Source organism: Pyrus communis, chromosome 13 (genome assembly GCF_041283825.1).
Source record: "Pyrus communis isolate YQ-2024b chromosome 13, ASM4128382v1, whole genome shotgun sequence".
NCBI classification, from domain to species: Eukaryota; Viridiplantae; Streptophyta; class Magnoliopsida; order Rosales; family Rosaceae; genus Pyrus; species Pyrus communis.
Genome location: NC_142577.1, coordinates 26263685 through 26281563, shown reverse-complemented (window position 1 = coordinate 26281563; position 17879 = coordinate 26263685). Strand labels below are relative to the sequence as shown.

The 17879-nt window shown below is 36.7% G+C and overlaps 2 protein-coding genes across 4 annotated transcripts; both read right to left on the bottom strand.

Moving 5' to 3' along the window:
- Positions 1-5857: 5857 nt before the first annotated feature.
- On the bottom strand, positions 5858-11027 carry LOC137737491 (nucleobase-ascorbate transporter 6). 2 transcript variants are annotated; one of them, XM_088682962.1, is made up of 15 exons: positions 10389-11027; positions 9464-9601; positions 9026-9123; positions 8728-8904; positions 8533-8633; positions 8157-8232; positions 7982-8041; positions 7679-7863; positions 7488-7584; positions 7254-7340; positions 7094-7152; positions 6900-6991; positions 6749-6826; positions 6497-6657; positions 5858-6375 (listed from the first exon to the last, which is right to left on the bottom strand). In XM_088682962.1, the coding sequence occupies exons 2-15, from the start codon at positions 9573-9575 to the stop codon at positions 6157-6159; spliced, it is 1602 nt and encodes a 533-aa protein (XP_088539088.1). In that variant the 5' UTR covers positions 9576-9601; positions 10389-11027; the 3' UTR covers positions 5858-6156. The 2 variants fall into 2 exon arrangements, with proteins under 2 accessions (XP_088539088.1, XP_068333087.2); XM_068476986.2 differs by lacking the exon at positions 10389-11027 and adding an exon at positions 9819-10309.
- A 2705-nt stretch (positions 11028-13732) lies between these two features.
- LOC137737664 (uncharacterized) lies at positions 13733-16155 on the bottom strand. 2 transcript variants are annotated; one of them, XR_011068834.2, is made up of 6 exons: positions 15985-16155; positions 15706-15866; positions 15546-15626; positions 14967-15090; positions 14743-14858; positions 13733-14084 (listed from the first exon to the last, which is right to left on the bottom strand). XR_011068834.2 is itself a non-coding variant. In XM_068477207.2 (5 exons), exons 1-5 carry the CDS (start codon positions 16111-16113, stop codon positions 14811-14813), a joined length of 543 nt encoding a protein of 180 aa, XP_068333308.1. In that variant the 5' UTR covers positions 16114-16155; the 3' UTR covers positions 14640-14810. The 2 variants fall into 2 exon arrangements, 1 of the variants encoding a protein (XP_068333308.1); XM_068477207.2 differs by lacking the exon at positions 13733-14084 and having other exon boundaries at positions 14640-14858.
- Between the last annotated feature and the right edge of the window lie 1724 nt (positions 16156-17879).

The following is a 17879-nucleotide window of genomic DNA, read 5'->3' as shown; positions in this document are numbered from 1 at the left end:
CGTTTATAATTCAAAATATGTAACCTATTTTCTAATTTGACTTCTAATGGTTTAGTCATGGTTACTATTCCAAAGAATGAGAACTTGGGTCATCGACATGCATGTACAACAAAAACAATCGTTTCAATCCCCTAATAAACTTATAATTCTTTGTATTAAGGATTAAGATGAAAATATCACATCTTACCCACAAGAAAAGATGATTACTGAAGTCGACTGCCACATCAAGTCATGTTTAAATTTTTGGGAGCAAATTCTGACACAAGACATAACAAATTTAGAATTGTTGTCACATAGTCGATTTGGAACCCTAAATCAGCTACACAAGCCAAACGTAAAATTTGACCAAATGAAGAACGAAAATTGTAAAATTTTTTGGTCTGTATATTAAAAATATTTATCCTTGGATAGTGAGCAAAAATCCTAACCAAGTTAAGAGACAAGTGGTAATCTTTCTGACAGTCTTTGACGATTAATGTGAATCTGGTTTAATTAAGCTATATAAACATGAGATTAATAAACATCCCTTTTGGCTAATGTCAGTGTGTGTAATATGCCATGCGAGGTGTTGGGAGATTTTTTATTTTTGCTCAAATATTAAATGAAAAACGGACTATTTCTTGTTCAATGTAGGAGTTGACACCCCAATAATTTTAAATGCAAAATGGCCTTAACTTCTTATGGCGTTGGGTGTGACAGTCATTAATTTTTAATAATTGGTTTTTATTAAATTATAAATCCCTTCACTTTTTATAATCTTGGACAGCTTTAAATATAAGAAGTGGATGGGTTTCAAAATTTTCAATAATAATTAATAATATTGATGTTCATAGATTGCAGCTTGTGGGGGCGGCAAGGCAAAGATTAGGTCCTGAATGTCTGTTCCTCCTTTCGTTGGCCTTTAAACATTCTTGAAATCACGAACTTAAAAATGTTGTCTGTTATTTTTATTTTTTATTTTTAAGTGTAAGTAGAAGGTTTTAAGTTCGGCTTATGTTAATGGTGAGTTTGATACTAAATTATTATAGACCGTTCATTTTGTGATATAATCCATATTTCTCACCGCTTATTGTAAATATATATCGTTGTATTAAGAATACATTCTTGAAATCTAATTAAAGTTTAAACCTTTGCCAACAACCAGTGGACTCTGACAGGGTCTTGTTTAATTGGTGTAGGGTTTGTTCGTCTTGTTCTTTTCTTCTTGTTATGGACAAATGGGTTTCAATGTGTCTTTTACCACATTCTTCCCCCCCCACCATAATACTAAACACAAACTATCCATTCTAACTAATTTTTTAAACTTATTTTCTTTAAACAATGGATCGAATCGAAGTGTCGAAGATCCCGACGACATTAGGGTAACAAAAAAGGACAATTAAGTAAAGAAGAGGAACTGTAACTGATGTCACTTGGTTTCCGTTTTTGTTCATGCATCAGGATCATCTTCGATCGAATACGGAGTCGGTACAATTTTTACGGAGGAACTATAATTAATTGTATTTTAATTAGGAAGAGCTTGTGATTGAAAGTGCACCCTCTTTGACGCATAGATTTTTCAGTATGCCAGAAACACGGTTTACTACACCAAGTGTTGTAATACAAGTGAATTGTACTACGAGACTTAGTATACTGAATCGTTTTCTTAACATACTGAAACATTTCTCTCTAACGAGCCTAATCCTCTACGGCTTCTATTTTGCGCCGATAGCGGAAAAAAAAAGGCCCTAACCTCTTTGACGCATAGATTTTTCAGTATGCCAGAAACACAGTTTGGTACACTAAATGTCGTAATACAAGTGAATTGTACTACGACACTTTGTATACCGAATTGTTTTCTTAACATACTGAAATATTTCTCTCTAACCTCTACGACTTCTATTTCGCGCCGATAGTGAAAGGAAAAAAAAAAAAGCCCTAACCCCCTCCCCTTGCCCCTGGCTCCTACTTTGGGATGGGGTCACTGGCAACTCCCATTACTTGCCAATCGCAACTACTTCTTTCTCATCTCATTTGCCATTTCTATTTCATTTTGGTCCTTATAATTTCTAGTGTTGTTTGAGTTTTTGTCTCAACTTTTCTGAGCTTGTTTTAGATCTAGGCTTTTATGCTCTTCTCTTCCTCTGATGTTCTTCACCTGGTCAATTATCAGGTGCTTCTCTTCCTTGTCACACTTTAGTGTTGGATGGTTGTTAATGGAGAGAGTTGAGATTCCACCATAAAACCAATTGGTAATATGGGGACTAACCCAATTTACTTATAAGCCCATGTAAGGTCCCTCCTCCCATCAACGTGTGATTCATTCTCAACACACCCCCTCACGTATGGCGAAATTTTCAAGCTAACATGTGAACAACACAATGGGTGATGTGGAGCCGTTTGACTTCACACATAGGACAACATGCTCTAATACCATGAAGAAAGTTGAGATTTCACCATAAAACCAATTGGCAATATAGGAAGTAGCCCAACTTACTTATAAACCCATGAAAGGTCTCTCATCTCATCAATGTGGGATTCATTCTCAACAGTTAAAATGTTATTAGCACTATTTGGTAAGATGATAAAGCGGTTATTACGTGGGCGATTCACTCACCCCCATTTTTTGTTCATTCAATTTGTTTGTGGGTTCTTCTTGGTCGTGGTGGAGGATTTGCGATGGTGATGCAACCGGTGTGGTGGAGGCAGCAGTCTTTCAGATCTGGGGCTTTTTGTGGTTTGCTCTTTTTGAGCATGTTTATTGTATTTTCTTTTCAAAATATGCTTGTATTTAGATTGCCTTTTGGATTTTCCATATCTTGTACTAGCTATTTTAATAAATGAAAGTTATCTAGTTTGAAAAAAAAAATAAAAACTTGGGAATTTTGTGGAAGAAGCATTGTACGGCACATTGTTCATTGACGATCACGTAGGGAAGCATGTCAATGCCATTTAGGACCATGGGAAAGGTCTTTTCTTCCTGGGTGCCCTTGCGTTCAAAGGTCAACATTGAGGGCTAGTTATTCACTTGCATGTTGTTGGTGGCACGCTTGCTTGACCGATAGTCAACCTGCTCAATTTTCTTGGGGGGTTTTAATACTTTCATACAAGTAATATTAAGTTGGACGAATTAAACCACTTGAGCGGGCAGCCACATTTCGCCTTGTCGATCCGCCCAAGTCCCCTTGATATACAAAATGGAAACATAGCAACCTGTTTCTGGCGATCGATCGTTAAGGGACCTTATAGCATGGACGTATGAGCAACAGGATCACCAAATCAACATCGATCGTTCAACGATCAACCCTAGTCGACTAGCAACCTACCAATCACCATGAAGTGAAGAGCTACTCCACGGGTTGACGTACATTTGCCCACATAAGAAATACAACGCTTATTCTTTCCCTAATTGCATCCTATTGACGTTTAAAGACACACATCGACATCACAACATTCCACTATTTGCCTTAACAATGTAATCTCATCTTACTTAGCCAAACACATAAATTTTTCTAATTATATTTGACTAACTTAAGCTTTGGAGTATCTTTAGTATATCAACTTTCACGGCGTTATAAGTGGTAACCAAATTTTACAATAAAATCTTAGAATAAGATGCTTTTATCTACATAATCCAAACTTGACTGCTTGTTTGTCATAAGTTCTCCTAGGACTCTTGAAGAACACATTATTATAAGCATATGATATAATAATCAATCATCCTATATTCTCTACTCCTTTCATGGTCTAATCTAGCTAGTAGTGTAGCATCTAATGTTCTCCTAGAATAATCAATCATCCTATATTCTCCACTCCTTTAATGGTCTAATCTAGTAGTGTAGCATCTAATGGTTCTCAACTAGATTGTGCAAGTGCAACATCATTGCACTCCACCTAGTGGATCTAAGGGTTATTTAGAACTGCTTTTAAAATAGCAGAAATTGTTTTTTGTTAAAATGTTTTTTGAACCAACCTTTAATAAAAATGTAAGTGAATTTTAGAAAAACACTTGAAGTGCTTCTTACAAAAAATGCATAAGTGGTGTTTCTTGCTGGTAACACTTTTAAGTGTTTTTAGAACCCATAAACATTTTTTTTAAAATCTCTTTTAGTCATTTTAAATGTACTTCTAAACTAGCCCCTAAACTTACATTTATTTACTAGTTTAACTTATTTAATTTCTTAGTGGATATAACTTTAACTCGGTCTTAATTAGCAACGAGGACCGGAGGATGAGATTATTTTTTTTCTTCCAAAGGTGGCCATCTGTATCAAGCCAATAATTATTAAAGATGCAGCAACATTGTTAATTAAGCACTAAGCTTTTATTTTGATATGTATCAGATCAGTATTGTCATTTTGACAACTTTAATTCTAAAATCATAATTGGTCAACTATGGTTGATCGGCTCAAGAAGTTTTTTAATTTGTAAATGCACTTACAAGAATATACACCAATTAGCAGAATAAACTTTATATCAACACGCATGATCGGTTAGTTTAGCAACATTCAGTTTTTACTTACTGAAAAAGGTCTCAATGTTCGACCACCTTTCTTTTTTTTCCTTCTTTATGTCACACTCCCAAGAATAATTGGATAAATATGGATATAAACATATTTATGTTCTCTTGAGACTTATCAGAAACAGTCTTGCTGCATGCATCTTTTGTTGATGTTTACACTTTTTTTTTCTTTCAAACTTTATGATTTATGAGTGCAAATGGTTCCTTTCCTTGGTATAAATCTGCATGTCGGAAAGAACAGTTGAGATCAAATTGAATTATTTGATTAGGCAGAAAGATACCATCCATGGTGTTGAGAAACTAGAAATTGACACAACCATTTTGTGGTGGCCAGCTTGTCACCCTTGTGATTCTTTTGCTTAAATCACATCTACACCTGGGGCTGCCCTAGTTTTTGGAGACATATTATGAACATAATAGGCTGATTCCTTCCCTTAACAGGAACAACTGGTTTTTACAAAATGGGTTTGTCCACCCTGCTAAGCTTATTCTACAGAGGTATGTACATGGTAGTGTAAGCTCAAAGCGCAATATACAACTGGGATTTCTTAGTTTACTTCATGAATGTGACGAAGATTATTACAGTTTATATTTCAGCTCGTGGAAGATTAGATCTAACATATAATTGAAAATATGTAGTCGTATGACGAGAGGTATGGCTCGAGAGAAATTCTAAAATATAATCGAAAATATGTGTGAATCATGATATATTCTATCATTCTAACATATAATGGAAAATTTGTTATTGTGTGACGGCCAAGAATATGTATAGGAAGAGCGAGGTGGCCAAGAATCTCCCCCCACTTACCAGGCCTCATGACCGAGCTGTTAGAGACATGAGGTACCCAAAGAGGTTTGCGAAGAGAGGTTGTCGGCATGACCAATGCAGGAGGCCCCCATTGAGTGTGTAGTGTCCCAGTCCCTTATTTTTCTGCCTAATTTGCCCTAAATAATGGTGGAATGGAACTAAAATCCAGGACTCCTTGTCCCTTTTAAAAGGGTGGTAATATCCACTTTATCTTTTTTTACCTTCATCCTCCTACGATCATCAAATTGAATGAACCGAAGAAGATTAAAGAACCAAAATTAACAAGAAATTTATAAAAAGTAAAAAATATGTGTAAATAAAACCGCCCTCTTAAAATTTCAGAAGTCATTTATAATTTATGAAAGTTTCTGTAAGGTCCTTGGTGGTGGTAGGAGCCATGTGGCATTGCCATGTCCATATGGGTACGTCCTGAGTTTTTGAGTTTTTGTTTTGTTCAATTAAGTATTTAAAAGCTGATAAAAAAATTCAAGTCCTTAAAAGGAGTCTGTTTTCATGTTTTCTTACAAGAAGATACATAACTATTTCAATTTACAAAGAGGAAATCAAACTAAATGCAAAAGTTGAATACACTGTCTTGACTAAATGACTTATGCCGCTATAAACCCTAAGGCCCAATGCAAGCCCATGTTACTTCTTTACGTCCACACAGTTCAGTCAGAGTCTGGATGAGGCTGCTAGAAGGAGTAGGACAAAGATTTTCATATATGTGATATGGTGTGTCCTTCCTTAGGGTAAATAGAAGAAAAGGAGGGAAAACAAGATTCATGTTCTAGTTTGGTACAGACAATGAGATCATGCCGGAGCATTTGAGACGGTTTGAATATCATCACACTGAGGGGAAAAACTTGTTGAGGTTGAAAGGCAGGGAGTAGAATTCCTCGCTTCTTGTATCCGTCTTGAAAGATCGGAATCTATCCCACCAATGCATGCCGCGATCTTTCCTTGTAGCGCTGTCCTTGCGGTGTAGCGTGATGTCCAAGAATACTGCCAAGAAACCGGCCACAAATGGTTCGGACGAGAAAGGAACGTTGATCATATCATTGAACTGCAAAAAAACATGGGGAAAAATGAGTCACCAATCTCTTGCATGAGGTATGGGACTCGAACAAGAAAAGACAGTAATTTTAAGGAGTTTAGAAGAAGACAGGAATGGTTTTGTTTCGTACCCATCTTGCTCCGGTGTGCACGGGGCCGTAGCCTCTAATAAGGGTGTATTCGTTGAAATATTGTGGAATCGACAAGCCCATGTAAATGGAGAAGCCTAAGATAAATTTCGTCCGAAAACTGTTGAGGTTGCAAAATTGAAGCAAGGTAAGACCTGCAGAACCTGCTCATACACAATTATGGAGAAATACATTAAGTGACCTTCCCACCAAGGTCTACTATCAAAAGCGGATTCATCAGTTGGCAACGCATACCGACATAAGCGAAGAAAAAGCAATACAATGCTGCAATGATGGGTGCCGGAATTGAGGCAAAGACAGCTCCAAATTTTCCTGAAAACCAATGATTGTTTAGCACATATATAAGCAGAAATATAACGCAGGAATTGTACCTTAAGTCACTTACCAAGTATGGAAAAGAAGATCATGAAACAGGCTGAAATTTGAACCACCCTTCGGCTACCAACCCGTGTCAATGCTAACAAACCGGTATTTTCACTGGAGATAAATTCAACAACAGTTTTCATGACAATTGGGAAGATAGTCAGGTAATTATTCCTAAGTTATTTCTAGATATGTACGGGTGCAAAAGAAGCTTACACAGATACTGAAGCTCCATTCCCAGTGCCGAATATACCACAGAAAAGAATTCCGACTCCCTAAACTCAAAATAACGTTATAAAGAATAAATATGTTTGCTAAGTTTATAAAGATTAATCTTGAAGTTCTAAGTATGAAACATGAAATCATATGTGATTACCTGCCAACCAACACCGCGGCTTAAAACAGAAGGTGGCAGCGGAGTTGCACTTGCATACCTTGACACAGCAATAAAGGCACCGGTGGACTGTTCAACCATAAAACTTACGTTACAATAAGCAAATCAAAAGGAATGATACATCAATTCGATCTTCCAAATATTAACACATCGACAATAACTACTGGGAAGTTATAAAAATCTTAGTAATGAGAACAAGTATAGAGGTATGCAAACCTCTACAAGAGCAACAAATGAAACAGCCATCATTGCAAAAGCTTCTCCAGCATCGAATGTGGGAGCTCCCCATTGAAAGGGATATGGAATCCTTATCCTGATAAAGTGTTGAACAATCAGCATCGAAAATGCATAATGATGTAGTATAAAGCATCATAAGTTACGAGAATGAAGCACCACAAGGGAATTACCATGGAGCAGCACCTATGATACCAGCACGATCAGTTCGACAGGTTAATTGAGTTGTGGGTCCTGTGTTCTTATAGGCCCCACCCACAGTAAGCAGATGAGCATAAATCCACACAATGGCCACCGAAAATAGAACAGCAAAGCGATCAAAGACATGCGTCTCACTGCGCAACAAATGAGGGATGTACTGGAAAAATTCACTAGATTAATACACTTCCATACAACTATTTCAACTGAGGTGATCCACAGTTGATGTTGTTTACCAAGAAAGAAGGGAAAAAAAATATCAAATGATCGAAGCTTACCTGTGAAAATATAAGTAGCATGATCAGTTGCGGTAGCCCAATCTCCACACACTTCGCAAACTACACATCCAAAGCCAAAGTTAATAACCTAGTAAAGTTTAAAAGAAGGGTGGGAAAACAAATGAACGTTTTAACAGGTAATCGTGTAACCAACAAAGGAAATGTAAACGCATACCACAGGAAAACCAAACTCGTATAGCCCAAATCCTGACAAAGCGACCAAAGGAACAGCAGAAAGTGGACTTAGGAACCTGGACAAGTAGAAAGAATTGATAATTAATCGACAACACATGTTTAAGAGGCTTAGCGAATCATAAAACAAAAATGAAATTTAAATCGCAACCCATATCATCATGAATGTTTCATTAAATTGTAAAGTAACTTGGTGTTTGCAATGAACACGCAAAAATTGAAAGCGATGCAATCGACATAGGTGCTCACTAATGAACATATTAAAAACACCCTGAAGAAAATATTAGATTGGCCAAAATACCACAACGCAACTGAAAAGAATTTATTAACACTAATAATCTGGCAGAGTCTTAACAAACCTCGCCACATTGCGCCAAAGACCGCTGAAGCCAACTACAATCTGCAGAGTTGAGGCAATAATAAGTGCACCCTGCGTTCCACGCATTATCTTCTCAAATTTCTGCATATCCATCATGGAACATGTCAGACGCTGTTATGCTGTCATAAAGGACAATAGTAATTGAAAAGCACTAGTGAGATTCCAATGGAACAACCTCCTGGGGGTTCACAATGTCATTATACCGACCAGCCAAGATAATCGAAATGGTTGTTGGCACATAGGTATAGGATGCTCCGATCACTGCAGGTAAACGAGTCCCAAAGAATGTTTGAAGCAGTGTGTTTAATCCAGCAACAAAGAGTATAGTTTGAATCATTTTTGCTTTCTCCTCCTATCAGATGGTGAAAAAATTAGTTAGACACCTAAGAGTCATGATCCAGGAACAGATCAGCGTGTCAGAGAGAAGAATGATCGAAAATGGTTGATTGCTACTATCATTGTAAAAGCCTTACGTTTCCTCCTCCCATCTGAGGAACGAGAGAGGTGGGAATCAGAACCGTCGTGCCAAGCATCACCAAGTAATGTTGGAAACCAAGTAGGATGGCTTCAGCTGCATTGAGAAATAATTCCACAATCACACACAATAATCACATCGGTATACAAATGCGGGTTACAGTATAAATAAATAAAAACCGATGAAGGTGAAAGAACTTTCATTTTCTCCAAATGTGTACCAAGACTCCCAACAAATAGAACATAAGCATACATACAAAAGCAGAAACCTAACTGAGATTCATAAAACTCAACGAGGGAATACTAGACGCGAAAATGATCATCACCATTAGCGCCACATAACAAAGTATCAACGAAATAAAACGACTCCAAATTGGCAGAGCAAATCCTTATAAAGAGAAAATGTCAACAATGTGGAAAGAGAATTAGGCACTCACGCCAAGGAGGAGGACTGGTAATGCAGTAGGAAACGTTAGGCAGCTGATCTTTGACCAGATGAGGCTGTAGCTCCTCCTGTTTCGGTGGCGGTGCATGTCCACCTCCTGCCATTTTTCTCTCCTGTTTCCTTCCCCTCTCTACAAGACATCCAAAAAGTTCAGTTAATTATCGGTTTATCACTCAGCATGCCAACCAAAATTCCAGAGGGAAAAAAAAAAACCAAATTCTCAAAGCACCAAAAACCAACTTGAATCCCACTGAAATAAACACCAAGACTGAAAATTTAAAAAAAAAAAAAAAAGAGAAAACAATGATTATTACTACAAGAGGAAGAAAAAATAAAAAGATTATTACTTTTTGAAGAACTAAATCGAAAATTCAGAAGGCAAGTTCTTGTATTGAGAAGAACTCCAAAACTCTGGTCTCAGAAATTCTGCTGCTCAAGCTTAAACGAGGAAGAGAGACACTGATGAAAGGTGGCATGAGAGAGAGAGAGAGATTTACAACCCAAAGGAGTCCCACTTGGACTCCAAGAAAACATTAAAGTGAGTGTGAAGAAGTGGAGAAAACAAAAGCAGGAGAGAAATTGAGAGCCTTCCCCCTTCAAAAAATAAAAACACTTCTCCGACCCAAATCGAATCTCTTCAAATGCATAATCTTTAACTTTTGTAACGTCGGTCGTCTTTCTTTTTCCTCGAATACGTAAGAATGAAGCTTTGTGTAAAAGCAGCTTCTCCACCGTCACCTTTACCGTTCTTTACTGCCACTAAAGCTCTTTGGGAAGTAAAAGAAATTCCCTGTTCTTTTTTTTTTTCTTTTCTAATTTCGTTGGTAAAAGAAGTTTCTTTTTTTGCAGAGTATGCAGATTACAATATTGAAATTTGCAGAGGAGAGAAGCGAGGTCAAATTTTTTATTTTCCATACCTTAGTTTTTTGCAGGAGCTTCTGAGAGTGATGAATGATCAGTAACTTTCAGTCCCTTTGTTTTTCTTCAAGTATTTGTCAAACTGCATAGACAGATCGAAGTCTCCTTCGATTTGTCTCTGAGTGTACTTTTGATTCAGGGCTTTGGCATACATGACACTTGGACAGTCAAGTTCTGAGCTGTCCGTAGAGAGACAGTGCCACCTTGTTTTTCTCTCACGTATGAACTCCAACGCAAAATTTGCTTTCACAAAATCTTTTATCATAGCGTGTACAAGAATCTACATGTAATTCGATTATTTGAACACCAAAATTGTTAATCCAAACCAATTACGAGAAGTTAGAAAGTCAGAAAACACGAAAATGCATAATACTTATCAAATACTATAACTTGATATCTCGATCGAATGTAAATTTGATGATCTTCTCCGTTGATAAAAAATACAAATTTGTAAATGAAACTACTCTTGTACATGAGTTTGTACAAATTAATTTCACATTGGATCCAAGTTCTAACTAGACTTAGGTTCACCTGATGAACATTTTAGACTTTTGCATTCCTGATTCTATCTCGTTGTATTTATCTCTCATCACGTGATGAGTAAGAAACTAAAACCGCAAGACAGATTCTTTCTCCATAGTCCTCACCAGATGAGAAACTGTGTTTAATGTATCAACTTTGGGACCAAGTGGGCCACGGATCGGTGATAGTTGGGTTGAAGGATGCCCAAGTTTTTAAGAACAAGATGCCAAAGAAAATGCTCCATTAGCGACCCTAAAAAGCCTATAGGATGTCGTAGTTATCCCTAACTTTTGTTCGTGGAGTTTGCATGGGAATATATCCAGAATTCCAAACCATTGAACAGTTCCACTTAGATATAATTAAATTATTTCTTGATGTGAAGCTTCCCATAATTTCCACTGGATAAAAAGTTTGAAATTGTTTTTTATTAAGTTTGGATCTAGCTCGTCTCAATTCATGAATTGATGAGGAGTATTGGCACTCGGCTACAACTTTTCATGATTCTGACCTTCCTTCCAAGTAGATAAAGGAAAACACAAAGAGATCGTTTGAAATATCGAATATTTTAAAATTTTAACCGTGAGATTTTTAGTCAAAAACATAACAATTAAAATATAACTGCTAAAAAATTCAAGGTATTTTATATTTTGATAAATGCTAAGAATTTTCTCTAAAAGTGAAAATTTTCATGATTACTCTATTACTTCATAGTTTAACATTAATTCTTGTGTTAACATTGTAAAACATTGTTAAAAAAATGAGGGGATAGAGAGTCCCACTTCTGATGAAAGATTTTCAATGTGTCGTGAACATGGTCCGGTATACCACGTGTAATAATATAATCAGTAAGACTCTTGAAAGAAAATATCTCAATCAATTATATTATTACACTTGATATATTGAATTGTGTTTCCAACACACTGATAAATTTACAACTTATGAAAGAATTCCCCTGGTATTTTTCATATTTTGAAACGCCATTAAAAACATAGCAACATGGGAAAAAGTTTTATTCCCAAGCCCCCACAAACGGCCCCATCTTTACCTTCTTTTCCCTAACCCCAAAAACATTATATAAATAGATTAAGTAATCAACTTTACAAAAGAAGAAAAGAGAAAAGAGAAAAGAGTAATAAACAAGAAAAGCTTGCTCATCAGCCATATAAAATGTGAGGGATGGCAATTGATTCTCATGTAACTGAGTGTCCCATCTGCTATGACTCCACCAACAAGTAAAACTGACTCATCATAGTTTGAAGAAGAATGATTGCTAAGATTTGCTTAGTTAAATTCACACCATAATTCTATAATCATCTCCTCTGGAAAGATTTTAAGTCTCAAATCAACATCATAATCCTATAATCATTCTTAAGTTCGATCACATATTTAGGGCACCAGACACAATTGAGTGGGACCAGAGGATGGATTGTGGCCCAAAATACATGGGATAGGACGGTTTGTGAGTACGGTCAAACGATAAAATTGTCTAAATAGACGCACCTAAAAGTTTATTCCTTTGCGAATTATAATTAAAATTGTAAGTGTAATTGTGTGTATATCTTTTTATGCATATTTCTCTTCTCAGTGATAAAAATATATAAATCCGATTGCACTTAAATTTCTCCTAACTGTCCGTTGGTTGGGAGATAATTGAATGAATGAAAACCTCCTTGTCCTTAAAAGCTGTAGCCTGAGCGGTGGCCGTCAGAAACAGTGGCATAAGCATAATTCATCATACAATAAGACTTCGCTGCTAAAATGTTGAGGAGGTCCTGCTTACACTCAATCACGGATGAACATGTGTCCAAACGTCCTTCATCATAATTCCAATCTCTTGCTAAAGCCTAAAGGAAACTTTACACTTGTCTTTCGGCAACACGTAATTCTGACCATGGTCACCTTCTGCTTTGACCTTTGGCACACAAATTTGCGTTTTGGATAGTAAATCAATCTTACTATGTAGATGCAGGCACATCAATTCCATACAAACACCTATCAGAGCATTCCCAAGGAATTGAAATTTTCTCTGGATTTCCATTCCGAAGTCGACACACCTGAAAATTTGAACCACTCGATTAAAATTCGACGGCTCCTATTAACTTATTTCCTAATAGCCCCTCCCCTTCATGTTCAAGCTCATCCATACCTCGTCCCGTCTCAGATGGAATACCAATTGGCACGCGTTTTCTTTTAAAAAAAAAATACTTGGCTCTTCATACGTAAAAATATATTCGTTTGTGTCGACAAATTACGTGTCATTTCTTTCCATTGTGTTGGAATATGACCCATCACCGCATTTGTCTACCTAGTCCATAAGAAACCCAAAACAGGATGGAGTGACCACAATTTCAAGCCCAAAATAAGAATGGAGTATTCATTTGGTTAATTTGTTGCATCCACGACGTTGGATTCTTCCGTCGAATCGAATCGAGATATCTAAAAAGTCGACCCTCAAAAGTAGCAACACTAAATTTCTTTAGACTCAACTAAACGATCAAATCCCACAAGCCGGTTGACATCCAGCTATAAAACCTTTTACATATTCAACTTTGGTACACTCCTCACCACCTCAACCCCATTTGAACAAAAGTGCTGTTTGACTAACACCAAAGGAGAATATAACCCGTGTATTAAAAGCGTAAGGCGTGAGCGAGGCGTCCGAGGGATAGCCCGACCTAGGCCGCCTCATGGGACCTAAATTTTTTAACATACACACTAAACGTACACATATATTATATTAAAAAAAGAAGATTATTCATCAATAATCATCACACATATATATACATATATTATATTATATATATATATATTAAATAGAGGATAAAAAGCACAATGAACACACATACAACAATGCACGCAGACAACACATAAATCCATTATAAAAAAATAAAAAATAAAAAGTAAAAAAAGATAAAAAAAGAAAAGAAAAAAAGGCAGAGAGACGATAGTGCAAGGAAGATATATGAGGCAGTTAAAACCCTACCCAAAATTTGGGTTTGGGCGTTAAAAAATAAAAAATAAAAAAATAAAAAAAATAAAAAATAAAATAAAAGCAGCCAAACAGAGACGCCTGGAAGTCCTGAGGCGCACCTCCACCGCCTAGGCAGCTCTAGCGACGCCTTCTGTCACCTTCCGCCCACTCCCTCAAAACAGAGGCAGCAACCCTCACGCCCCTGAGGCAAGCCTTTTAAAACATTGAATATAACCAACAAACAGAACCACTAAACCAAAATGCAAATTTTACATCAATCTAGAACAGAGAAGAAGTTCAACCTGCCTTCGGGAATAGACTAAATTGACTTCTTTCTTTCTTTCCTTTCAAATCACTTTTGTTGGGTTTTTGCCATTTTCTCTAGTTAAATTTATACCGCACTTTGCTAATCTTGAAGTTGTGTGTGGACGAGCCATAAGGTTGAAAGGTATTCTGGTTAGACTGCGGCATGCGGTTATCTTTATTTCAACAGAACATAAAAGCCAAATAATCCAAACTCATTCTAGTTTTCCAAGTCCTATCAGATTATTTATTCGGTTGTTCCTATTTTTAACAATTGTGAGATATGCACAATTAGATAGCATGTCCCCAAACATTCAATAGGTAAAAGTGTAACGATGTTGGTATATAACTCAATGTGAGCACAACAAACTGTCTCAAAGTCAAATGAACAGCACTAGCAAACACAGAAGACAAGCCTATTGTTGGAAAGACCAAAAAATAGCAACAGATCTAATGATATGCAAGAATTTAGATTGATTCTTTGATTCATGCGTTCAACTGTGTCAAGAGAACAAATAACAAGTTCCCCGAAGAGAAGGCCAAGTATACAAACATACCCATCATGAGTTATCCCTCGAGGGAAAAGTCTTTTCCTATCAGGCAATCAGGTGCAAACATGAAACCATCATTGACCACCACCACGAGTTTGCAACCTCCTCCTCTCCAGCTCAAGCTAAAACAAAAATCAAATATATTAGCAAAGGAACACAGTGTGCTCATGCGTATGTTTCCCTTATGAAAAATAAATCTAAAATATAGTGGTATTTTTCAAGTATCTTACCACTTTCTTCACCCGCTCATTGGCAGCAGGAGTTCCTCCACTGACAGACTCGGGAGTATATGGACTGCTTACACGGACCTCATTCATCACAACTATGACAGTCTTGTCCCAGCGCACTGGAAGCCTGATCATCACCATCATCAATGGCACCCAGTGATCATCATCATCATCAACGGCACTCAGTCCACAAAATGTAAATTTCCAAACTTTTAAAATATAAACTTCTTACCAAACCTAGGACTGATTTACATTGCAACTAATGCTATAAAATATTATATTTTTCATCCGTTCTCATGCAAGACTCATAATCATTCAAAAGTTCTCTAAACAAATGAAAATGCCATAAAAATGATCGTCTCTCCTCAGATGTTCTGACCGAAAACCTCATAAATTCCTAATCTTTAAGCTACTCAAAAGTCCAATTCTTATTAGAAGCTCCAATACAATCAGCTTCATGCAACAACATTTGCACTTTACAGTAAAATGGGTTGTTTTTGCTGATATCATGATGCAGAAACAGCAATCCTCATAATTTTAGTTGCAACTTAAATCAGCAAGAACTGAGTAAAAACAACTCACGTCTTAGACAAGGCATCGAAAATGTTCTGCGCCTGGCCAGTGACCCCAACGCCTATCCTCTCCGACTCTGCCTCCGCTTGTCTGCAACCCAACACAAAACCCAACACTTCAGCAATCATCACTCAAAGACATTTCCCAATTGGATCATCAAATCAATTACCTAATCGCCAGTTCCTCCCTGGCTCGCAGACTATTGAGATCAAGGTAACACTTTTTGATATCAAGTGGGTCTTCCGCCTGGCCCAAGTACAACAGCTCCTTTATATAGTTGGCCTTCAGCAGCCGTATGTTCCGCCGCGCTCCGCCTTTCGAACCCTCTTGTGATCCCAAAAGTTAAAGAAGAATTGCAAGAAAGATCACATTTTTTCTAAGGTTTTAAGAAAAATTTGAAACGAAATTACTGACTGAATTAATAAATTGCGAACGGTGAAAGGATATGAATGACGACGATGTTGGAGGGGCGATCGAAGGTGATGACTTGGCCTTGGAACTCGTCGCTTAGCGTGGTCTTGATGGAGACCAAGCACCCGATGGCCAACTCCTCTGTGAAGCCGCCATCCATGGCCATGCCTTATTTTTCCCCAGATTGGAGTTCTGATTTTGTGATAAAGAAGCCCTAGTTAATTTCGTTGCTCCTAATATTTTAGTGGGCTCCTGATCCAAGGTGGGCTTGCACTTGGCCCAAATATTTGTGATCCAATGCAAAACATTAGCTTTACAGTGGGTCTTTTTTCTTTGTTTTTTTTTGGTAATTACAGTGGGTCTTTGTACACTTTTTATCCATGGACACCAAGTCACCAACCAATTTTTCTTATTTCAAACACCATTTTATCCAATGTTAAATTTACCAAAATACTCAACTAAAAATTGGTTTTAAGAAAATACTTTATCTTTATTAAAGAGATAATACAAATGATGGTAGAAGATGGCGAAAGTCTGCCCTAACCACTAGCTTTACTCAAATTCATTCATGTCTTTTATGGGATAAATGATACTTGTACGAAGCAATAGATTTTGGGTCGTTTACATTTTACTTAAGACTTTAAATGACAAGCATATTAACAATTTATGTAATTGAAGTGTTGTTACAATGAGTAATCGTATATATAAATGATATGTTGGTAACATGTATTGATATTGGATGGTTGGACATGTTACATAATCAGGCATCCTAGTCCAAGATATTTCAGTATTAAATTTCTTTGAACTGGATTCTCATTTCTTGTACTTCATTTCTACTTGTTTATCAAGAATCCGGTAAAAAAAATAAATAAATAAAAATAGAGCTATCAATAATCCTTTGCTTTGGTTCCTTCGACGGTGCTTTGAAGCAAAATATGTCTTGTCACTCTCTCATCTTCTTCACCTCGGCATCACTCTGCAGCAGTGGTCCTTCTCCTTCACAATACAAATTTTGGAGGATGATTTTCTACCCTCCTATTCTCATCCCCTTCCATCCACTCCTTTTACACATTATTTTTTACCTTATTATATCTATAAAAAAATCAATATAAGATGTTGATGTGATTTAACTGTGACGTTCAAATAGGAAAACATAGAATGGTAGAGAGATTAAGAGGGTAGAAAATCCTCCTCCTCCACAAAACTTGGGGGCAGGCAAGCAAGTAAAGCTCTTTTCTCTCTCTCCCTTTTATTTCAATTTCTTTTATATACATTTCATTAGACCGTATGTGAAATCGAATACAGGAGAAGGGTTTTTGTGGGATGAGACGTCATTGATAGCGGTTTTTCAGAAAGAATATCATGTTTAATTTGAATGTAATTATTAATATCGAGAATAATGCAACTCTATATAAACACATGTCAAGATCTCTAGCATCTCAAACATTGAATTTACACTCTCAATGGTTCGTTGGACATAAGTTTCGTTTCCATACGAAAAAAAAAAAAAAAAAAAGACATGCCCCCACATCCCCCATCACTTTGACATTCTGCGTCTAATCGTGGGTCATCTGAGCTGGCCACCACTCCATACATCCGGGCATGGCGTTCAATGTTTGATATAATTCAATTCATTGCACATTAGATAAAAAAAAATCATTGCTCATAGACTAGAATATTTTGGATTAAAAAAAGACGAAAATATTTATTTCCAGACTTAATTGGTAGTATTTCTTTTTGAATTTTGTACATACCTTAAAAAATCAGTTCAACTTATTGCTGTACTTTTTTGCAGCTTCTGTGATTCTGAATTCTGTCGATACAACGCTTTTCATTTATTTATTCGTCTCATGGCTTGGTTCCCCTTGGGTCTACTGCGGCACTGCCAGCACAACGTGCATGGCTTTATGTTTGTTTTTCCATGTTTATATA